Below are 21059 nucleotides of genomic sequence, written 5' to 3'. Positions count from 1 at the left end.
TTTAAAGATTGGCACCTGGGCTAACAGCTGTTGCCAATCGTCTTTTTTTTTTAAGGATTAGCACCTGGGCTAACAACTGACGCCAATCTTTTTTTTTTTTTTTTTCCTGCTTTATCTCCCCAAAACCCCCTTGTACACAGTTGTATATCTTAGTTGCAGGTCCTTCTAGTTGTGGGATGTGGGACACCACCTCAACGTGGCCTGATGAGCGGTGCCATGTCCGCGCCTAGGATCCGATCTGTGCCCAGGATCCGAACCCTGGGCCGCCGCAGCGGAGCGCGCGAACTTAACCACTCGGCCATGGAGCCAGCCCCCCCATCTTAATTTTTTGAGTTCTGTACTTCTGATGCTCAAAGTGTATGTACTGATGGGGGAAATATTATTAGACTTAAAGATGGCAATTTTGAAAAAAATAGTAGTAATAATTGTACAAGTATTTTTTTCCTCGTGAATAAAGTTGAAACAAAGAAGTAAGAATAGATTTTTGTCAGATTAAAAACAAAGCAGATGCTTGTTTTCTTTTACTATTCTTGTTATGTGATGTATACAACTTTACAAATGAGTAATGTGTTGGGTGTGAAGCTATTGTAGTCAAAATGTAAGGGATCAGACCAATTAAATTTAAATTTTTGTTCAAAATACATATTCTTTGTGAGATTTAATGTTATGGAAATACAAGTTTGCTTTGAAATAACATATCTATGCTACTGTGTTTAAGAATTTATTATTATAGGCTTTTGAAATTTAGGCAGTACTTTACCCATTGTTTATAAGAAGTTAACATGCAAGTTTAAAATTTAAATAATTTATAGTAATGAAGTGGTCCTACTTCAGAAAAAGATATTTAAATTATGAATTATGATTTTAATAATTGTTTTAAGTTACATCCCTTTCGTATTATTTTGACTTAATTGCAGGTCCTAATCTACCCATGGCAACAGTTGACATAAAAAATCCAGAAATCACAACGAATAGATTTTATGGTCCTCAAGTCAACAACATCTCCCATACCAAAGAAAAGAAAAAAGGAAAAGCTAAAAAAAAGAGATTAACCAAGGCAGATATTGGAACACCAAGCAATTTCCAGTAAGACAGTTCTTTTGTTCTTCCCATCTTTACTTTTGATTTACTCACTGCTGCTCTTGATTTTTAACTTGTTAGAAAATTTTGTTTTCTTTTGGGGAGGACGATTACATTTATCACTTGCGTTCCTTTTTAGCTATAGAGTTTGTTGGGTTTTTTTTAAGGCTGTTGCTCAGTAGACTTTGTGTGCATCTTATAGTTTATTTACTTTTCACCCATCAGAAAAGAAAAATTAGATAAAGTTGTTTCTTCAACTAATTGTTGGACATAAAAATGATTTTTCACTTTTCTCTATAAATGATATTTGGAAATTGCCTAGAGGCGTTGTCCTAGTCCATTTGGGCTGCTATAGCAATACCATAGACTGGGTGGCTCTTAAACAACAGAAATTTATTTTTCACAGTTCTGAAGGCTGGGAAGAGGCAGGCAAGATTTGGTGTCTGGTGAAGTCCCGCTTCCTGGTTCATTAATAGCTGTCTTCTTCCTATGTCCTCACATGTCAGAAGAGGGCAAGGGAGCTCTCTGGGACCTCCTTTTTAAGGGCACTAATCCCATTCTTGAGAAGACCTTTCCCAAAATCCTCACCTCCAAATACCATCACATTGGAGATTAGGTTTCAACATAGGAATTTTTGGGGGATACAAACATTCAGTCTATAACAGGCATCAAACCTTTGCTATTTATTTGACAAATTTCAAACATTCTCATATGCATTATTTCATTAGCTCATTACAAAACTCCTATCCTCTCCTATATATGTAGTGCTTGTATTCTTAGGCTAGTTTGACAATTAAGGAAATGGATGCTCAGAAAGATTGTGCAAAAATGTTAAGACTCAATTAGTAGCAGAGCCGGGGCTAGCATCCTGGTCTCCTGATTGTTTGTATGGTTTTTCTCTTAATATGATTATGTCAGTGAGAACTATTATGGCCAAAAATGTAATAGCTGGATTGGATTTCATATATATTATATTTTTAATGCCCTTTATGCATTTTTTTTTTCTATCTACTACCTTAGGCACATTGGACATGTCGGTTGGGATCCAAATACAGGCTTTGATGTAAGTGTCTTTTCAAGGCATAAACACTATTACTCTATCTATGTGGGAATGTTATGGCCTGTCTTTAGATTTTTATTTTTATTATTCATTTTTGTGAATTCTAGTGTTTATTTGAATGTGCTTGTGTTTATGCACATATACCACTGAGGTTCCAAACAACAGTAGTTTTCTGTCATTCGTGGTTAAATGTCTAAAGACAAAATTTTTTTACTCCTTGGCTTTATATACTGTAATGTAAAATGCTCGTGTTTTGAAAGCCAAGATAAGAAAATGATTTCTGATAAGTGATCATTTCAGGGGAATATATGCCAAATTACTGGAAAGTGCTATAATCAAATTCTGAATATCCAGTTGTTGAATTATCTAGATCTTTTCATTCTCCTATTCTTTTTGACAATCTCATCATTCATCAGGTTATAGCACTGTGAGCAAGATAGGTGAAATTTTTGGCACAAATAAGTGTTTTTAACATTTTATCTCTATTTTGGTTACCTCTGTAATATGTATTTCACATTTGACAAATAATCAAGGTTTAAAAAAATTATTTTGAAGATAAATATTTGTGATGGGGCTCAAAAAACCTTTTGGTTAGTTTTGTTGTAACTACAATGTTAATCTAGAACATTCATTGAATGCCTCTTGGTTGAGCCGTCTGCAGGTGCTTGGGTTCTAAAGAAATCCTTTACCCTCAAATTTCAAATTGATTTACTTTTTTTGTGTTTACTTGTGATTACACTTGTATCTTATTTAGGACAAGGTGGAATAGATGAGCATTAGAGATGTCTGAATCATGAATGGGTTAGATGCCCTCTTTTTGAAGGCAGGCAACAAAAAAGGGATGAGATAAAATATAAAATCTGTTCTTTGTTCTTTTCGACTTTTTATAAGAAAGTTTAGTTAACATATAAATAATGTAACCATATTAAAAGTTTATAAACTTAAGAGAAAATAATTTCATAAAGGGCACAGATAAGAATTAAATTTTATCATGCTTGTTTTTAAAAATGGGGATAGATTTTTATGGTTACCAGTTATTTTATCTGTTGTAGCTGAATAATTTGGATCCAGAATTGAAGAATCTTTTTGATATGTGTGGAATCTCAGAGGCACAACTTAAAGACAAAGAAACATCAAAAGTTATATATGACTTCATTGAAAAAACAGGAGGTGTTGAAGCTGTTAAAAATGAACTACGAAGGCAAGGTAACTTTTTATTTCTATTTAGGTGTTCTGATCTATTTTTTCTTTTGAGTTTTTTGAGGTCAGTTTCATGGAAGACAGCTACACACATTCATGAACTTTCCTTAAGCAGAATGTTTGAATTTACAGATAACTAGTTTGGCCCAGTGTACTTTGTTTTACATGATATTGGTATAACTAAAAAACTTGACAAGGTTTTGCTTATTATTTAGAAGTCGTATATTAAATTCATGAAAATCCATACAAAATCTTCTGGCTATTCTATTTTAGAATAAAAAAAATTATAGTTGCCTAATATTTTACTTAATGAATCTTAGAAACCACCATTAATGTTTTTATTACAATTCAGAAGTAGTAACCTAAAGATAACCACTATCTAATCCCTAATATGTAAGCATTTTCAGAATATAAATAATGAAAATCTTTCCATTTATTTTGGGATACAAACATTTTTTCATCCTTGGATGAGGTATAGAATTTGTCATTTGGTACCTGAGAGCACAAACAATTTGCAACCTTTTAAGATCAAAGCACCTTGTATTTTAGTTGTGCCTTAATAATTATCAAAATAAAATGCAAATACATTAACTCTAAATTTTCCAATATGGCAGTCATCTCTGTGCCACCTTATTCATTTGAGGCTACTTTTCTTCTTCCTGGTTTTTGCATACTCGTAGTAGACAGTATAGCAAAGCAAAGTTCCAGTTAATCATAGCATTCTTCTGAAGAATTCAACTGTCATTTTAACTTAGGTATTTGACTGACTTGTATCTTTTTCACTGCTGATGTTCATTCAATCTTTGATTCATTGATTCATTCATATATTCAGTAAATATTATTATGCAACACTGCTGTCTACTCAGAATATTTACATGTAAAGTTTTGGTTGCTGCCCTCAGAAATCTTGTAGTCTAGTGTGGAAACAGATATGTAAACAAACAAGTATTTCGTCATAACTGCTATCGTGGAAACACAGTGCTAGTTCCAGCCAGCCCTGGTTGTCTAGTGGTTAAGATTCGGCGCTCTCACTGCCACAGCCCAGGTTTGTTTCCCAGTCAGGGAACTACACCGCCCGTCTGTCGGTTGTCATACTCTGGTGACTGCATGTTGCCCTGATGCTGAAGGCTATGCCATTGGTATTTCAGATACCACCAGGGTGGTGGACAGGTTTCAGCAGAGCTTCCAGTTTAGACAGACTAGGTAGAAGGACTTGGCCACCTATGTCTGAAAAAACTGACCGTGAAAACCCTGTGAATAGCAATGGAGCGTTGTCTGATACAGTGCTAAAATATGAGGCAGGGTTCCATTTGCTATATACAGGGTCACTGGTGTCGAGGGCACTAATGACAATGCTAGTTCATCTTATTTTGTGAAACAATTGCTTTTCCAAATTTTGTGGATTTTTAATACTAACCATCCTGTGCACTGCGTCGTCGTTTTGAAATGCTCCCAGTGTAAGTTATAGTTTCTGTTAGTGTGCAGATGATGGAAGATCTTGAGGAGTCTTGTGTGTTCGTTCACTCATTTTCTCCACTGTTACCACCCACCTTTACCTTATACTACCAAATGATGCTCAGAGTCTTCGAGCTCTCTGAATTTATAAGTTTCTGAATTATTCTTGACATCTATTAAACCATCCATAGTACTGCCCTCTCACCTGAATACCTGAACTAAGAGTTGACTATATTAACTTGATCGGTTTGTTTTTTAAACTTTATTATTACTGCTTTTTTATTCCAGCTGCTTTTAAAACATAAATTAGGCAAGGTCTTCCCTCAGTTGAATTACCTAAAACAAAAAAGACACAGGCATTAAAAAAATGCACTTTGGCAACAAAGTTAAATTCTTATCATATTCAAGAACCTAACTCCCAGTGTGGAACCCTTTAGACACCAAAGAATGATTTTATAGAAGATAATTTTTTTTTAAAGGAGTAGTAAAAAGATTCTTCATAAAAGGAAATGCTTTCTGGGCAGAGCATGTAATGTGTTCAGAAGTATGAAAAAAATTGAGGGAGAAGTTTATGACATCTTAAAAGTATATTTTGTAAAACGTACTGAATCAAATTTCTTGAAACTTATTTGTAAAATCATAATCAGATTTATAAAAAGTAGTAGACTTGTGATTTCCAGTGTATCTTTTTTTATGTCTGTACCGTTGTTTGAAGTCCGTTAACTCATAATAATCTGCCTGTAGGTCCACAATAATGGGGGAGGTGTGTTGTGGGATGCTATTTGACCCAGTGCTCTAAATTATGCATATTGTGATGTTTTCATTTCCAGGGAAGCCAGAGTTCTTTTATCCTGCCTCCAAGTCTAACATCCAATGAGGTTTTCTGCTCTCTACTCAAATTAATGTTTTGAGCATATTGGTGCTTAAAGTAAAAAGAACATTTATTTCTATATGAGTCAGAGCTCATAGTTTGTATGTAATTTAGAAAATTTTATTGAAATTCTGTGGAATTTTTTAAAACCTTTACCCAGACTTTCTCATACTGATGTGGTGTGTGGTGTCTGCTTAGCAGACATTTTTGTGCATGTCGGCCTAACACTGTGCCATCTGTCCTTTCCTCTCTCATTTTAATTCTTTAATTCATGTTTTTACATTGGGATATAGCATGTCTTCTGCATACTTTCCTTTTATGTAGACAGAATACAAACTAAAAGGGGCTGGCCCTGTGGCGAAGCAGTTAAGTTCGCACGTTGTGCTTCAGCTGCCTGGGGTTCGCTGGTTCAGATCTCAGGTGCAGACCTAGGTACCGCTTGTCAAGCCATGCTGTAGCAGGTGTCCCATATGTAAAGTAGAGGAAGATAGGCATGGATGTTAGCTCAGGGCCAGTCTTCCTCAGAAAAAAGGAGGATTGGCAGCAGATGTTAGCTCAGGGGTAATCTTCCTCAAAAAACAAAACAAAAGAGCTGGTAATAAATGTTTTCCTCACGAAAAAATAGAGAAGTTTCCGGTCACTTTTCAAGATAATAGGAATGCTGAACTTGTGCTATACCCAAACTGGATGCAGCTGATAATGTATTCACTATAAATTAAGGCACTCTCCCTGAGCTATGATTTAGTGTCTATTTGAATGGGATTAGCTGGACCTCAAATTATTTTAGTAAATGTACTTACTACAAGTTCAAAAGAACTTTAATTCTTTCTGCTGAAGAAATACATCATTTTACGTATAAAAGATTATGGATCCTCAGTCCTCAGTGAAACCACCAGAAATGCTGGGTCCTTTTCCTCTTGTTTAACAAACAACTAAACCGTAAAAATGCCAGTCTACACAAATATCATTGCTATCTGAAATATAAACCTTAAACTGATTAAAATGAAGTTTTTGTATATACTTGAAGGATTTTATGTACTGTCTTATTCAGTGAGTGTACATAATGCATAAAAGGGTTTTTGCCCTTTTATTACAAAATATGTTACAACAGGACTTTGCTTTTAGCAAGTGTAAGTCTCCTTGCTATGGATCCAGTGAGAAAACTGGGCGGCCCGTAGCTGCAGCGCCCAGCCCTCCAGTGTGCCTTGAGTGTAGAGCATAGGAGCTTCACTCTGTGATGGCTTTTGTCCAAGTAAGAGAACTCCCTTGTTTGCAACTATATAGTCTTACCAGTTTTTAAAGTTTGTATGCCTGGAGACAATACCCTTGTGAGTATTTGCCTTTCTCCATACTTCATGTAATGTTTATATTTGATAGCACATTTTTAATAGCACGTTTCCCATGATTGTCCCAAATGAAATTGGAAGATGGTGTTTTATTTCCCTTCACATGAGGGATTTCCCCCCTCTGGTATCATCACGTTATTGAGCATTTAAGCCCATTGTTATTTGTAATTAAGGTAGGTATTTGTATAGATTGTAGAACTATCCATCAATAATATATTATAATTTGTAGCAGTAAGTACAAATAGCTATTGTAGATTCTAGGATTTTTCTATTTCTGAAATGAGGTAATTTTTCTATTCAGTTTTTAAATGAATGGAGAAATAATGAAGAAGTTTGTTATTACGTAGATTTGTGTATACTGTTGGTAAAATTGTGCCTCCAGAAATGTAATAAATTTGTGCTTTATTGAATACTTTATTGAATTTTGTTTTCCTATATTACATTCTCATTTATGTAGAATAAGAATGTAAATATCATTACTACCAGAATAATGTTAATATTTTATTAATAACTTTAGTTTAATTTTGCAGTGTGTGGTAATTCTCAGTTTATAGTCAGTTCGTGTCTCCTGAATAAGTAGTTGAACATTTCAACTGAGCAACCAGCCTCCCTTAATGCCATCACTAGAATTGCTGGTCATCTTTTAGAAATATAGGACATTATGTATATTATATGTTAAATTATTATATATTATTATGGTATATTGCATTACATGGTATATGATATATATTATGTGTATTATTATATATATATTCTATATGTATACTCTATATTATACATATCATATATATTATATATATTCTAAATATAGTGCATCTAAATATAGTACATTATAAAGTACAAATGTAAATGACAAAGGTTTACACTTTAAAAGAAAAAGTATTGGAGTTTAGCTCTGCTTACCTTGAATAAATTCTAATAGGTTATGCTACATTAGCTATTTAATTCTGAATGTAAATTAATTTTATAAAACAACTAAATACACTTGATTCTTTAAAGAGAGAAGGTGTCCATTCATCTTTATTAAAATGTAAAATAATGCTTATTGACCAAAATGTTTAATTTCATTGTTGTGTTTTTGTTATTATTATATAAAAAAGTGTTTGGGGACTGGCCCCCTGGCCAAGTGGTTCAAGTTCTGTATCCTTCACTTTGGCGGCCCAGGTTCACCAGTTCAGATCCTGGGCGTAGACCTACTCCGCTCATCAGCCATGCTGTGGAGGCATCCCACATACAAAGTGGAGGAAGGTTGGCACAGGTGTTAGCTCAGGGCTAATCTTCCCCAAGTAAAAAAAAAAAAAAAAAGAGGAAGAAGAAGGTTGCCAATGGATGTTTGCTTAGGCTGAATCTTACTCACCAAAAAAAAATGTGTTTATTCTCTTACCTTCAGAAGTGGTGCTGATTCCTAAAAACTAACTTCTACTGTTTTCGCTAATATTTTTTCAAGAAACAACAGGAAAGTGATGTTTAAGCTGAATATTCCCAAATAGAATTGTAAGATATCACCCAAATAGAATTGTAATATGTCATCTGTGCTCAGACATCTTTGTAAAATAAAATACCAAGATGAGGCCTTTATTTTCTTGTATTTTTTTTTATACATGTTGAAGTGAGTTGCTTTTTCAGTATGAAGTTTGTTGGGAAAAAAAGCATGCTTTCTTTTTTTCTGTTTTTATTTCAGCACCGCCACCTCCACCACCATCGAGGGGAGGGCCGCCTCCTCCTCCTCCCCCTCCACATAGCTCAGGCCCTCCTCCCCCTCCTGCCAGGGGAAGAGGCGCTCCTCCTCCTCCACCTTCAAGAGCTCCCACAGCTGCACCTCCACCACCGCCTCCGTCCAGGCCAGGTGTAGGAGTCCCTCCACCACCACCAAATAGAATATACCCTCCTCCTCCTCCAGCCCTTCCTTCTTCAGCACCTTCAGGGCCTCCACCACCACCTCCACCTCTGTCGGTGGCAGGGTCAGTGGCACCACCCCCGCCGCCTCCACCTCCGCCTCCACCAGGGCCGCCACCTCCCCCTGGCCTCCCTTCTGATGGTGACCATCAAGTTCCAACTCCTGCAGGAAACAAAGCAGCTCTTTTAGATCAAATTAGAGAGGGTGCTCAGCTAAAAAAAGTGGAACAGAACAGTCGACCAGTGTCCTGCTCTGGGAGGGATGCACTTTTAGACCAGATACGACAGGGTATTCAGCTGAAATCTGTAAGTAATCTGTTCTTTTCATTTTAGACTCTCTGTCATAATGGAATTTTAAAGTAATTTATAAGACATTTTTGAAAAGTCCTTATTTTTTTCACTTTTTCTCTTGGTATTAATTTTTTTAACCCTGTGAATTTCTATTTTTCCATATAAAATGCACAAATTTATACCTGTACCTGTGTGACCCCTATTTCTATATCAAAATGTCACCCCAGAGAGTTTCCTCCTGCCTCTTCCTAGTTAGTCTCCCTCCCAAAAAGAATCATTGATCTGATTTATATCACCATAGATTAGTTTTCCCTATTCTAGGACTTCATGTAAGTGGAATTTTATGGTGTGTTTGAAATTGATTGTTCTAGTCTTTACTTTTAAATTAAAGATACTTTAATTTAAAGAAAAATCTTTATTAAACTATGGAGAAACAAAAATAGCCCTACTTGAAACCAATGACTTTGTGAAAACTAAACCATATTTTGAAAATTTCTGCGTTCTGAAATTTGGATTAGTAGAGACTCAGACTCCATAGAAAATTGAAAGAGTTCTAATAGAATTTCTGACAGTTCATGGCAGGAAATTTTGGATTCTTTGAATAAGATTGGAGGTGATCATTTAATCTTCTATAGCAGATGTTGGCAAACTTTTTTCTTTAAAGGACCAGATAGTAAATATTTTAGGCTTGCAGGCCATGAGGTCTCTGTCATAACTGCTTGGCTCTGCTGTTGTACCTGAAAAGCAGCCCCATGGACCAATGTACTACAGAAGCAGCCATAGACAGTACCTAAAGGAGTGGGCATGATTGTGTTCTCTAAAACTTGATTTATAGACTCTGAAATTTAAATTTCATATCATTTACACAGGTCACAAATACTCTTCATTTTCTTTCAACCATTTAAAACTGTAAAAATCATTCTTAGCTTTAAGGTTGTACAAAAGCAGGGAACAGGCTGGATTTGATCCATGGGCAGTAGTTTGCTGACCCCTGTCCTAGAGCCTCCCTGCCTCCCTTCTTGTGCTTCCTTCTGGCCTGCATGTGTAGTCTCAGCTCTAAGAGGAGTGCTCGCTCTGCAGGGCTTCGGACAGCTAGTGAATGGTGGATCTTTCTGTGCAGTAAGTGGAGATGAAAGAAGGAGATTTTAATTGAAAATTAAAAGTTTTGGTAACTTTCTGGATCTTAGAAGTTTTGGCTAGGAAGAGAATGATGGGTAGGGTGCACAACTAATTGAATGAAAACTTTTAAATATTAGGATAGCACAGATTTAAGAAATTTCAGATCTTTAAAATATATCTGGATCTTTTCCTGACATGTATGCAGGGTGAAATTTAGATCAGCCTGTGCTCAATCATCTCTGCTCCCTCTCCCTGTTTAGTTTAGACTAAGGGTTTCTCAGGAGCAGTTGAAGAACTTGGAATAGTTGTTATTGGGGAGAACTGGTGTCAAGATGACCACAGCCTGAGTGCATAGCAGGTTTAATAGGGTCTTTTACTTTCTGCGCTTACCTGGAATCTCTGCTCGTTCCTGTTTCACTCAGTCCCACATCTTCCACTCCTAACCTACCTTTCTGTTTCTTTTTTCTATTTCCTCTCTCCTCTATAATCAACTTTTGTTTCTTTGTCTCATTTAGTGATAAGAAGTAGTTGTTTTATTTTTAATGAATACAGTTGTGTCCTCTTCTTAAACAGTTGGTGAATTATATTTCCTAATTACTCTCCGTCATCACTTCTTCCCATCCCACCCCCTCAAAACCCTGTAAATTGTTCTCTAAATTTCTTTTAGAAAAATGTTTTCCATTCTAAGTGTAGCATAGTAGGCTTTTTTTTACTGTAAATAATTACTTTCCTTTTGATTGCATTCGGAGTATTATCATAGAGTGCATCATCAGTGAATTATTGGCATGTTATACATGTGAATCGAGTTCATTTTACTTCATTTAAAAAAATAATCATTCTGTGGTTGAAATTTCTCTGGTTATGTTTCTTTAAATATTCTATGTAAATCATCAGCTTATGTCATGAATATGACTAACATAAAACCACAGATTGACTTTAAAGAGTTGGCAGGAAGTATATAAGTATTCACTTAACGTACATTTTGAATTCCATCTTCATAGTCCTCAGACAGCACCATGTCCAAGTACGTGCTTCAAAAAACGTGTTTATGACAGTGTGGGGCTCCTGCGTGCTCTGCGTTGTGTTACCGGATTGCCTTAAGGGAGTCTATGAATGTTTCTCCTTGCTGCTGTCACACTTCTTCGAGAGCCTCATGGTGAAATTCAAAGCGCTGAAACTATTTCTGTTAATCATTTTCATTAGCGTCACTTCTATACCAGTAGCAGTTAATATACAGTCTCTAAAAACCTAAATACTAATGAATGAGTCTGTGTCTTGTTGGGAACTACTTTGAATATTTTTAAAAGTAAAAGATCTTTAAGTCCACAAAGACAAGAAGTATTACAGTAGTTGTAAAGACCAAAATGAAGAGTTTGTCCTAGTAAAGTAATTTTTCTTTGGGAAATGAGTTATAATTTCAAATTATATCTCTATATTAAAACTCGTATAATTATGTAGTACAGCTGTGCTATTTATTTAAATTATACCAGTACTATACCTTTACTGCATAATGTAAGTCCAGAGAAAAAATTAAAATTAATATTTTGTGTAAACGACTACTCATTTTAGTCGTAGTGCACTTAGAGCAGTACTTTTAAATTGTATTGTTTCCTGAATCTCTACAGACTTCTGTATTTTCTCTTTGTAAATATGAGTGTTGGAATCAAGGATAATTTTGTCCAAAAAGTGGATTTTAATGGGAGCCTTTGGTATTGATTTCTGTGTTTCCCAAATGTGCTTTTTAGTAGAGAGAAGTACTTTCATTAGGGATAATTAGTTGCCTTGTGAGGTAGGTACATTTTGAAAGCTACCCAGCTGATCTCCTTAAAGAATATGCTGTGAGAGGGAGGTTCGTTTTGAATTATTAGTAAAGCTGAGTTTTTCTGGGAGAACGTAAATCTCTTCATTTGCTCATAGGTATCTTTAAGTGTGCTTCTCACCTGTCAACTCTAGGAATCTAAATATTACCTTGGTTTTATAAAATGATATCCCCTGATAATAGTTTTAAAGTGTCATCAGCAAAGGCTTTATATACTGGAATGAACAGAAGTAACCCAGCTGCAAGGGCAAGTAAAAGGTTTGATGGTTAGTCTAAATTTGGAAATATATTGATGTGTTATACATTAAGAAGAAGAGGAAATATATCTTGAATAATTCTTTTAAGGCAGCAGTTTATTTCTTGTTAATTTAGTTAATCCTGTCCTGGGCTTGCTTGTTTTGTTTTGTTTTTTCTTTTCTCTTAAAATAAGAAGTGATTCTTATTTAAAATAAGAAGTAAGACTTTCCAGAGACAAAAATTTTTGCTAAAGATTTATTACTGAATTTTGCTAACATTCTTTTTCAAGGTATCTGATGGCCAAGAGTCTACACCACCGACACCTGCACCCACTTCAGGAATTGTGGGTGCATTAATGGAAGTGATGCAGAAAAGGAGCAAAGCCATTCATTCTTCAGGTATATTTGCATGTGTATATGTATATATTTAATAGATTTGAATATTTGAGTTCTACTATTTTTCTCTTTATTTCATGGCTCAGTCTTTGCTGGCTTTTCCCCGCTATTGAATAACTTATTGATGTGAATTCTAGGGCGTATTTTTAAAAGTTGTTGCTACTGTGACTAGTCTATCTGAAGCTTAATGGATGCCAGGACACCACAGCCATAACCATACCTTGGAAGGACAACTTTGGAAAATGGCAATTTCATTTCCTATACTGGAAAATACTAATCAAATGCCTGGCAAACAATAAGCCTTGAGATTCTTGGATCTCATCCCTGTGACATAAGAAATTCGAGAGATTTCCCTGATTTGTTGTGAGAGTTAGGGCTGAGAAATTAGATGATTTACACTGTTTCTGAAGTTTGCTAAAGAATCCTTAAGCTTCCACCTCTCCCTCCCCGCCTTTTTTGGTCATTTCCAAAAAGGTTTATTTGAATAAACTAGTACCTGTTCTGAGGTGGTTTTTAAGCATGTGCACACCACCATGTAAATGGATACTTCTTGTGAAAAAGAGCAAGAATATGAGTTTTGCTGATGCAGTAGTTGAGGTTTATTGAAGAGCTTCTCCAGCATAATGTGCTAGAATCAGATCTTTGTTCTTATTAAATCTATTATTTACTCTCAAAGGACCTCAGTTTTCTTATTTGTAACATGGAGAGAATTCATCACTTGTATGATTGATGTGAAGATTAAATAAAATACATAGCTAACGAGATTACCTAGCACATAATAGGTGCTCAGTAAATGTTATTTTCCTTCTATTTGTTTCTCTATGGATGTGGGTATCTCAGATTCTTGAGCAACATTTGTTTTCCTTAAATAGGCATATTTTGTTCTCATACTGTGTTACAAAGATAGAGTAGGCTTATTCAGTCCACAAATATTTATTGTGGAATAATTATAAAATAAAAACGCAACAAAAATCCCTGCCTTCATGGAGCATGCATTCTAGCGAGACACAAACAGTAAATAAAATAAATTAGGAAAATGGTATGTTAAATGGTGATATGTACTAAGGATAAAAATTAAGCAGAAAAGGGAAATATAGGGAGTTATAGTTTTTGGGAGGGAAGTTCATTTTGAAATAGGATGATGAGATCTGACTGAGGTGATATTTGAGAAAAGACCAGAAGGAGTTCAGGAAGTGAACCGTGTAGAAAACTGGCAAAATGTGTTCAGGTGGCAGGAACAGCAAGGGCAAAGTCCCTTAGGTTGAGGAGCCATGATGAGGTCAGTATGGCTAGACTAAGGGAGGGCAGGAAAGAGTAGAGGAATGATGTACGAGAGGTGTAGTAGGGGGCAGTAGCAAGGCTTTGGAGGCCATGAGGGTGAGGGGAAGCCCCGGGAGGGGGTTCTTAGCAGAGGAGTGGCAAGGACCCAAGCAAGAGAGGATGGAGGTTTGAATCAGGTTGGAAGCGTCAGTGAGAAGTGCTTGGACACTCGTTATGTTCTGAATGAGGAGATGACTGGGTTTGCTGATGGTTTGAACGTGAGGTTTGAAAAAAGGAGAGAACTGTAGGATGACTCGAGATTTTTGACCTGAGCAACTGAAAGGGTGAAATTTTCATTAACAGAATGGGAAAAGATTTAGGAGGAGCAACAGGTTGGAGAGGAAGGATGAAGAATTTGGTTTTGTACATATTAAATGAGATATTTATTAAAAATGCAAACGTAGGGGCTGGCCCCGTGGCCGAGTGGTTAAGTTCGCGCGCTCCGCTGCAGGCGGCCCAGTGTTTCGTTGGTTCGAATCCTGGGCGCGGACATGGCACTGCTCATCAAACTACGCTGAGGCAGCGTCCCACATGCCACAACTAGAAGGACCCACAACAAAGAATATACAACTATGTACCGGGGGGCTTTGGGGAAAAAAAGGAAAAAAATAAAATCTTTAAAAAAAAAAATGCAAATGTAGGTGTTGAGTGGGCATTTGGTTATGAGTCTGGAATTCAGGGGAGTGGTCTGGACTGTTAGTATAAATTTGCATGTCTTTAAGATATAGGTGGTATTTAAAGTTATGGAACTGGATGAGATTAGCAGAGAAGTGGATGTAAATAAAAAAGGTCTGATAAGGTATCTTAGAAGCCAGATGAGATATTTTTGAAGGAGAATAGGGTGATCATCTTGGTCAAATGTGTCTGACTGTCAAGAAAATGAGAACAGGGAATTGAGCTCTAGCTTTAGTAACAGTAGGTCATTGGGAACCTGGGAAGAGCAATGTCAGTGGGTTCAAGAGAGAATAGGGAGGGTAGAAAGGGAGACTGGGTTTTGGGACTGCCTACTCTGTTTCCTTTATGGCTTAGTGTTGATGAGGTTCCTGCCTATCGTTGGGATTATAACTGGAATTGTAGCTGAACAATATGTCAGTTGTAGTTTTTACAACTTTTTTTTAAAAACAGTCATTAAAGGGGGCTGGCCCCGTGGCCAAGTGGTTAAGTTCGCGCGCTCCGCTGCAAGCGGCCCAGTGTTTCGTTGGTTCGAATCCTGGGCGCGGACATGGCGCTGCTCGTCGAGCCACGCTGGGGCGGCGTCCCACGTGCCACAACTAGAAGGACCCACAACGAAGAGTATGCAACTATGTACTGGGGGGCTTTGGGGAGAAAAAGGAAGAAATAAAATCTTTTAAAAAAAAAACAGTCATTAAAGGGACCTTTGTTTTCCTAGACTTTTTTAATTCTCTGGATGTTTATTTAGAAAGCACTCCTCTCCTAGTTTACATTATTCTAATCAGCAGATGACCAAATTTTCCTCTTGAAAAACATGACATTCTGACCTGTTTGGTGCTAGGAAGTTAGCTCAAGTATTCTTTCAAAACATAGCAATTGATATTAACAATACTATAAAAAATATGATTACTTAAATTAATAATTTTTGGTAGAATATTTCCTGACTCCACCTTTACAACCTGGTTCAGTGTCAGATAATATTCAGCAATAATTTGAACATCAATAGTAAGTCTCAGTTTATTCATTTATACATCTCAACACCACTCAAGACACTTGAGGACAGGAAAAAATCGCTCATCCATCAATAAGTATATCACTGAGTAAATACAGTGACTGTCACAAAGGAGAACATTATTGAACTGTCAAGCCACGTGGCAGAAGCTTGGATGGCAAGTGAATTAAGATGTAGAGTAAATTCAAGTGACTAACCTCTTTGAAGTTCAGGCTGAATAGAAAAAGAAAGAAAAGATAACTTCAGATATGGGAAATTCCCATGCTCAGGAAGAATCTTAATAGCTGTTAATGTCAAAGAGTTTAATAAAGGTCCTTCTTCTGGTCAAATGAGGGAAAGGTAAGGTTACTGTGAAATATGTGATCATGAGAAAACATTCTGTCATGAAGCCTATGGATTCTGCTTAATATTATCCTAGAGTAAGTTTTTTTTTAAAAGATGTGGTTAACATTATGTGATAGCCATGCTGATATAATGAGTGGATGTAACATGGGGATTTTTTACTCATTTTTGGACCCATTTCTTTTAGCTATTATTCCTGATGATGGAAGTCTTAGCTACTACTTCCTTCTCACCATGGATGCTAATAAATGCCTATCTTTGTCACTCCATAAATGCAGGCATACTTATGCCTTCCTCCAGGTGATTTCTCTTAAGTGCATCTAGCAAAAGCGTTGGATAGCAGATTGTTTCTCTTACTAGAAAAGTAAACACAGAGGGTAACATAAAGTTGATTGAGCTCCTTTCCAGATTAATTCTGTAACAGTTTAGAGCTGATCATCCAGCTAAATTAAGTAAAAAATTACCGTTATTATTATAAAAGTAAAAACTTAGTTTGGGGCTAAGGGAAAGTATCTTTGCACCTCTTTGGCTTCTGTTAATTTCCAAGTTCTAATACTAGAGCTCAACTGCTTCTATGTAGAAGCTTTCTAACAATCTGTTTTATAGGAAGACAAAGATCGTTCTGTCTTCTGTACCTCTAGCCCACATGTATGTCACATATTCAGTTTTCATTGGCTCTCTACTAAAGCATTATCAAGTGCAATTGCTCAGCTACTATCTCACTTTATGAACTTAGCCTTCATGTGTTTTATGAGGTGTGTAGTTTTTAAAAGGTTAGTACTTATGGAAAATTGGCATAATATAGATGGATGTTCATTGAATTTGTGACATCTAAATATTTATTCATTCACTCAACGACTGTTGATCAGCTTCTGTGAAGCACTGTTCTGATGCCAAGGATTCAGTGATAGGTAAGACAGGCAAAGTTTCTGCTGTCATGGAGTTTATAGTCTAGAGGAAGACAGTAAACCTGTAAACAAAATATAAGAATTTCAGGTAGTGCTGAGTGTTATGAGGAAAATAAAATGGGACGATTACTGATTGTGGGGGAGGATTGTACTTTACATAGGGTGGTCAGGAAAGCCCTCTCCGAGGAAGTGGTTTTTGTATGAACATAAATGATGAGAAGACTCAGCCAGACAGAAGGAATAGCTCCTACAAAAGCTCTAAAACAAGAATAAGCTTGGCATGTTTGAGGAACAAAAACAGGGCGAATTGGAGAAAAGGGCGTTATGAGATGAGTTGAATAAGGTGGGGAGACAGTAACAAGGCAAATCATGTAGGGTCTTGTGGAGTAAGGTAACACATCAGGTTGTATTCAAATAACAGTGGTCAGCCACTGGAGGATTTAAAGTAGTATAGAAACATATTTTTAAAACTTAGAATGTAAATATCACTTCATTTGCTCTGAGGCAAATGAACTATAGAGTTGCAATAATCCAAGCAAAATCTGATAGTGGTGTGGGAATAGCAGTGGGATTGGTGAAAAGGAGCGTTCTTGATGGATTGGATAGGAGGGATGGTGAAAACAGAGGAATCAGTAATAATTTCTAGGTTTTTGGCCCAACCACCTGAGAGTGGAAAGGCCGTTAAGTGAGGGGGCAAACTAGTGTGAAGGGGGAGCAGCAGGTTGGAGAAGGAGATAAAACTTTAGAAGTGAAGAATACAGGAAGACGGTTGGATTTGCGATATGTGAATCTGAAATCCAGAGAGGCCAACCTAAATGTGATTTTACACCTAAAGAAACCCACAGGTTGAAATTTGTACCGTAGATGCTGAGACTAGAACCTAAGTCTTCTGACTCCTGTTCTAATCTTCAACTCACCATCACTTTCTTTAGATGTATTTTATTAGCTTCATTTTAAGCTATCTTAGTAACTAGATTCCTCTAGGCATCAAATGTTTTGTGTTTCAGAAGTTGAGTAATTGGGGAAATCACCCAAGAAATATGTAATATTTTATTTATACATGTTTTAATTGTCTTGATGATTTTCTTCTAGATGAAGATGAGGATGAAGATGATGAAGAAGATTTTGAGGATGATGATGAATGGGAAGACTGATCTATATATTATATATATATTTTTAAGGTGAAATACTAAACACTACTTTCTGTCTATGGGTTCTGTAAAATTATCATGTAAATGTTCTACCAATTTGCTGTATATTTTTGTTGCCTTTTTTGCTTTTTTTTATTAATCTGTGCAATACCTCATTTAATCTGTAAAGGTTTGTCATAATCCTCTACAAAGCTACTCCCTGTTATTGTGTGCAAGTTTACACCAGGATGCTCACTTAATTTGTGAATATTTTTCATTCCATCAACAAGGGAGTTTAAATATTATATGTGAGACTGACAAGAACCTTAATGTAATTTAGTTATAATGCCAGAAGGAAAACACTATTTTCATACCCTACTTTTTCTGTACCTAAATTTTCTTATTAAAATCTAGTATAGCACTACCTTCTTTTTTAAGTGATGCAGACCTTAGATTATTTAGCCCCTTCATTTTGAACACAATGCTACATGAATGTTGAAGCTGATACATTGCACAGTTCTCTACACATCACTACATTGATGCAGTTTCTCAAATTTTAGCAATACGCTCTACATGAAATCACTACGGAGATTCTAGTTGGGGAAATCAGTACACACCTCTCAAAGCAGTATCGCCTGTTCATGAGCAGCAGTGGTGTTTGGAGGCTAGAATCATCAGGAGCCCTTACCTACCTGTACTTGACTGAAGTTATTTTTATGCTATAGCAAATGTGGCAGGCTTTTTGGCAAAAATTTTGTAAGTATTTTTGGTATTATTCTGAAACAAATGTTATTTAAGTTGTTTGAGTTTGGGGGTTATGGGGGTAATTTCATTCTACATGAACTGAAGGAGGCTATACATTATAGTTACTCCAGTATTTGACTAAATATACTATAAGAATCAGAACATTATGAAAATGATGTGGAATTAAGTATTTTTATTTTGCAGTTTGTATGGATTGAGGTATTCAGAAATACCAACCATAAAAATCTAATCTAGTTGATAAAGGTAAACACTGTAATGCTGAACCTGTTATGCTTTTTTTAATTTTAATTTTGATATTTACTCAAGTTTTTTGTCAAATGTCAGGTGAAAGGGTTACATTTTTCTTACAAGATTGGTTGTCCCAATGACAGATTTCTTGGTACACATAACCGAATGATAGATTTTCTTAAAAAAAATAAAACTTTACAAACTGCACATTTGTTATGTATACTAAATAATATGTTAAAATTAGGGTTTCCTTGCCTCTCTACAATACACTAATCTGCCTAAAGGTGGTTGTCTCATATTTATAGTGCTAATTATCATACCTACCTACTTTAAACTTTAGGTAGAAAAATGATCTGATTTAAATACAGACACGTATTTTTCTCACATTGAGTCATATGCAGAATGTAGTTCCAAATGTATTTCATTACTGTAGTCACAATATCCAACTAAAAATTAAGCTCTCTAGAATTATACCGACCAAAATCTAGTATTGGCATGATCTTGACAGGCTGGACCTGCAAGATGTGGCTTGAATTTTAACAGTTATCACATAATCTCTAGTGATCATGCATCTAGTTATCAGAAGAAATAATTTGAAAGGTTCTGTTGCTGAAAGCAGTAAGTGGTGCAGTCAAATAGTTAAGTTATTCAACGAATGCTACCTTTCTTGCAAGAGTAATTTAAGCACATGGGAAAGATTCTAGACTTTTTGTTTCTTGCAAAAAACAGTGCCCTCTGCTGCTGGAAACCTTTTTCTGCTTACTCTAATTTTTACTGTGGCTTGAGCTCAGTGGGTCTGGTGTGGATGAGTCTGGACAACTACTAACCAATGAAATTAGGAATTTGTGCAAATGGTAAATAGAACATTGTAATTATTTTAAGTAATATTAAACATTTTCCATTTTTTTCTTTTTGACATTATAAAAAACATTTTAAATATCCTAGAAATATCTTTACAGTAATGCCAATTTACAATCTCTCTTAACTTTTGGCCAAGGAATTCAGGGTTTTCCAGCTAACTTTGGTATGATAAATGTTTATCAGAAGCTGCTCCAAGCAGAGGATATCAATTCTTTGAGTTGGAAACACAATTTTAAACGTGTAAGATGGGTATAAAATTTGCCAAAGCTAATTGAGTTTATTCTTTCTTCTTAAAGAAAAAAAACACTGTTTGCTGTTGCACAAAGTCTAAATTACTATTGCTTGAAACACAGCAGCTGTGGGGTTCAGTCCAGGCATGAAGACTAAATCCACTTAGATGCAAAGGTTGCATGTGTCCATCCTCCACCACCTTGCGCTGTGGGCAGCACTATACCTGTGCATTGTCGGAAGGCCTCCCGTGTATACTCCAGCTAAATGATGTCTGGTAGCCTTCGCATTTAACAAACTAGCATGAGGCTTTTTATATCTAAATGCTACGTGATAGACAATTTCAGCTAGCCACATATTGTATGTATGAGATTCATAGAAACTTTCAATCATTCATTTCCATTTATCAACTGAAATTTTGTTTAGTATGTGAATTTTTTTTTTGAAATGTATAGTGAATAGGATGTTGCACTGGTGGCAATTCATCATGGAGCATAATAAAATTAATTTGACCCGAATATATAAAATAGTGTGTCTATTTATTTATTGTTGAGATTAAAATGGGTAAGAAAAATGTAGAGTATAGTAAAGGGTACACAGCAGTGAATGATAATGGTTGAAGTTTTCAGCAGACTGCATGCCCTGAGAGTTAGAGTGTGCCATTAAATAAACATGGTGACCAAAAGAATGTTACACCCTGTTCTGCTGGGAAACGTGACAGCTGCTCAGCAGCTTCCCTGGAAGCCACTGCTGTGGGATACAGAATGTTCATATTGCAAGGTCAAACTGGAACTCTTGCATACCAAAAATGTTGAAGTTTCCTA

At 35.9% G+C, this 21059-nt stretch overlaps 1 protein-coding gene across 1 annotated transcript in view; it reads left to right on the top strand.

Moving 5' to 3' along the window:
* The window catches only part of WASL (WASP like actin nucleation promoting factor), a 72480-nt gene extending 51727 nt beyond the window's left edge, over positions 1–20753 (top strand). Inside the window, exons 6-11 of the mRNA XM_023639587.2 lie at positions 918–1086; positions 2101–2143; positions 3193–3346; positions 8694–9214; positions 12664–12772; positions 18116–20753. Of these exons, the coding sequence (XP_023495355.1) occupies positions 918–1086; positions 2101–2143; positions 3193–3346; positions 8694–9214; positions 12664–12772; positions 18116–18177 (1058 nt within the window). The 3' untranslated portion in view covers positions 18178–20753. The remainder of the gene's footprint in view (positions 1–917; positions 1087–2100; positions 2144–3192; positions 3347–8693; positions 9215–12663; positions 12773–18115) is intronic.
* Positions 20754–21059: the final 306 nt, after the last annotated feature.

The sequence above is a fragment of the Equus caballus genome, chromosome 4, assembly GCF_041296265.1.
Source record: "Equus caballus isolate H_3958 breed thoroughbred chromosome 4, TB-T2T, whole genome shotgun sequence".
Taxonomy (NCBI): domain Eukaryota; kingdom Metazoa; phylum Chordata; class Mammalia; order Perissodactyla; family Equidae; genus Equus; species Equus caballus.
Note: the sequence above shows the minus strand (reverse complement) of the source record. Positions and strands in the feature narration are given on the sequence as shown.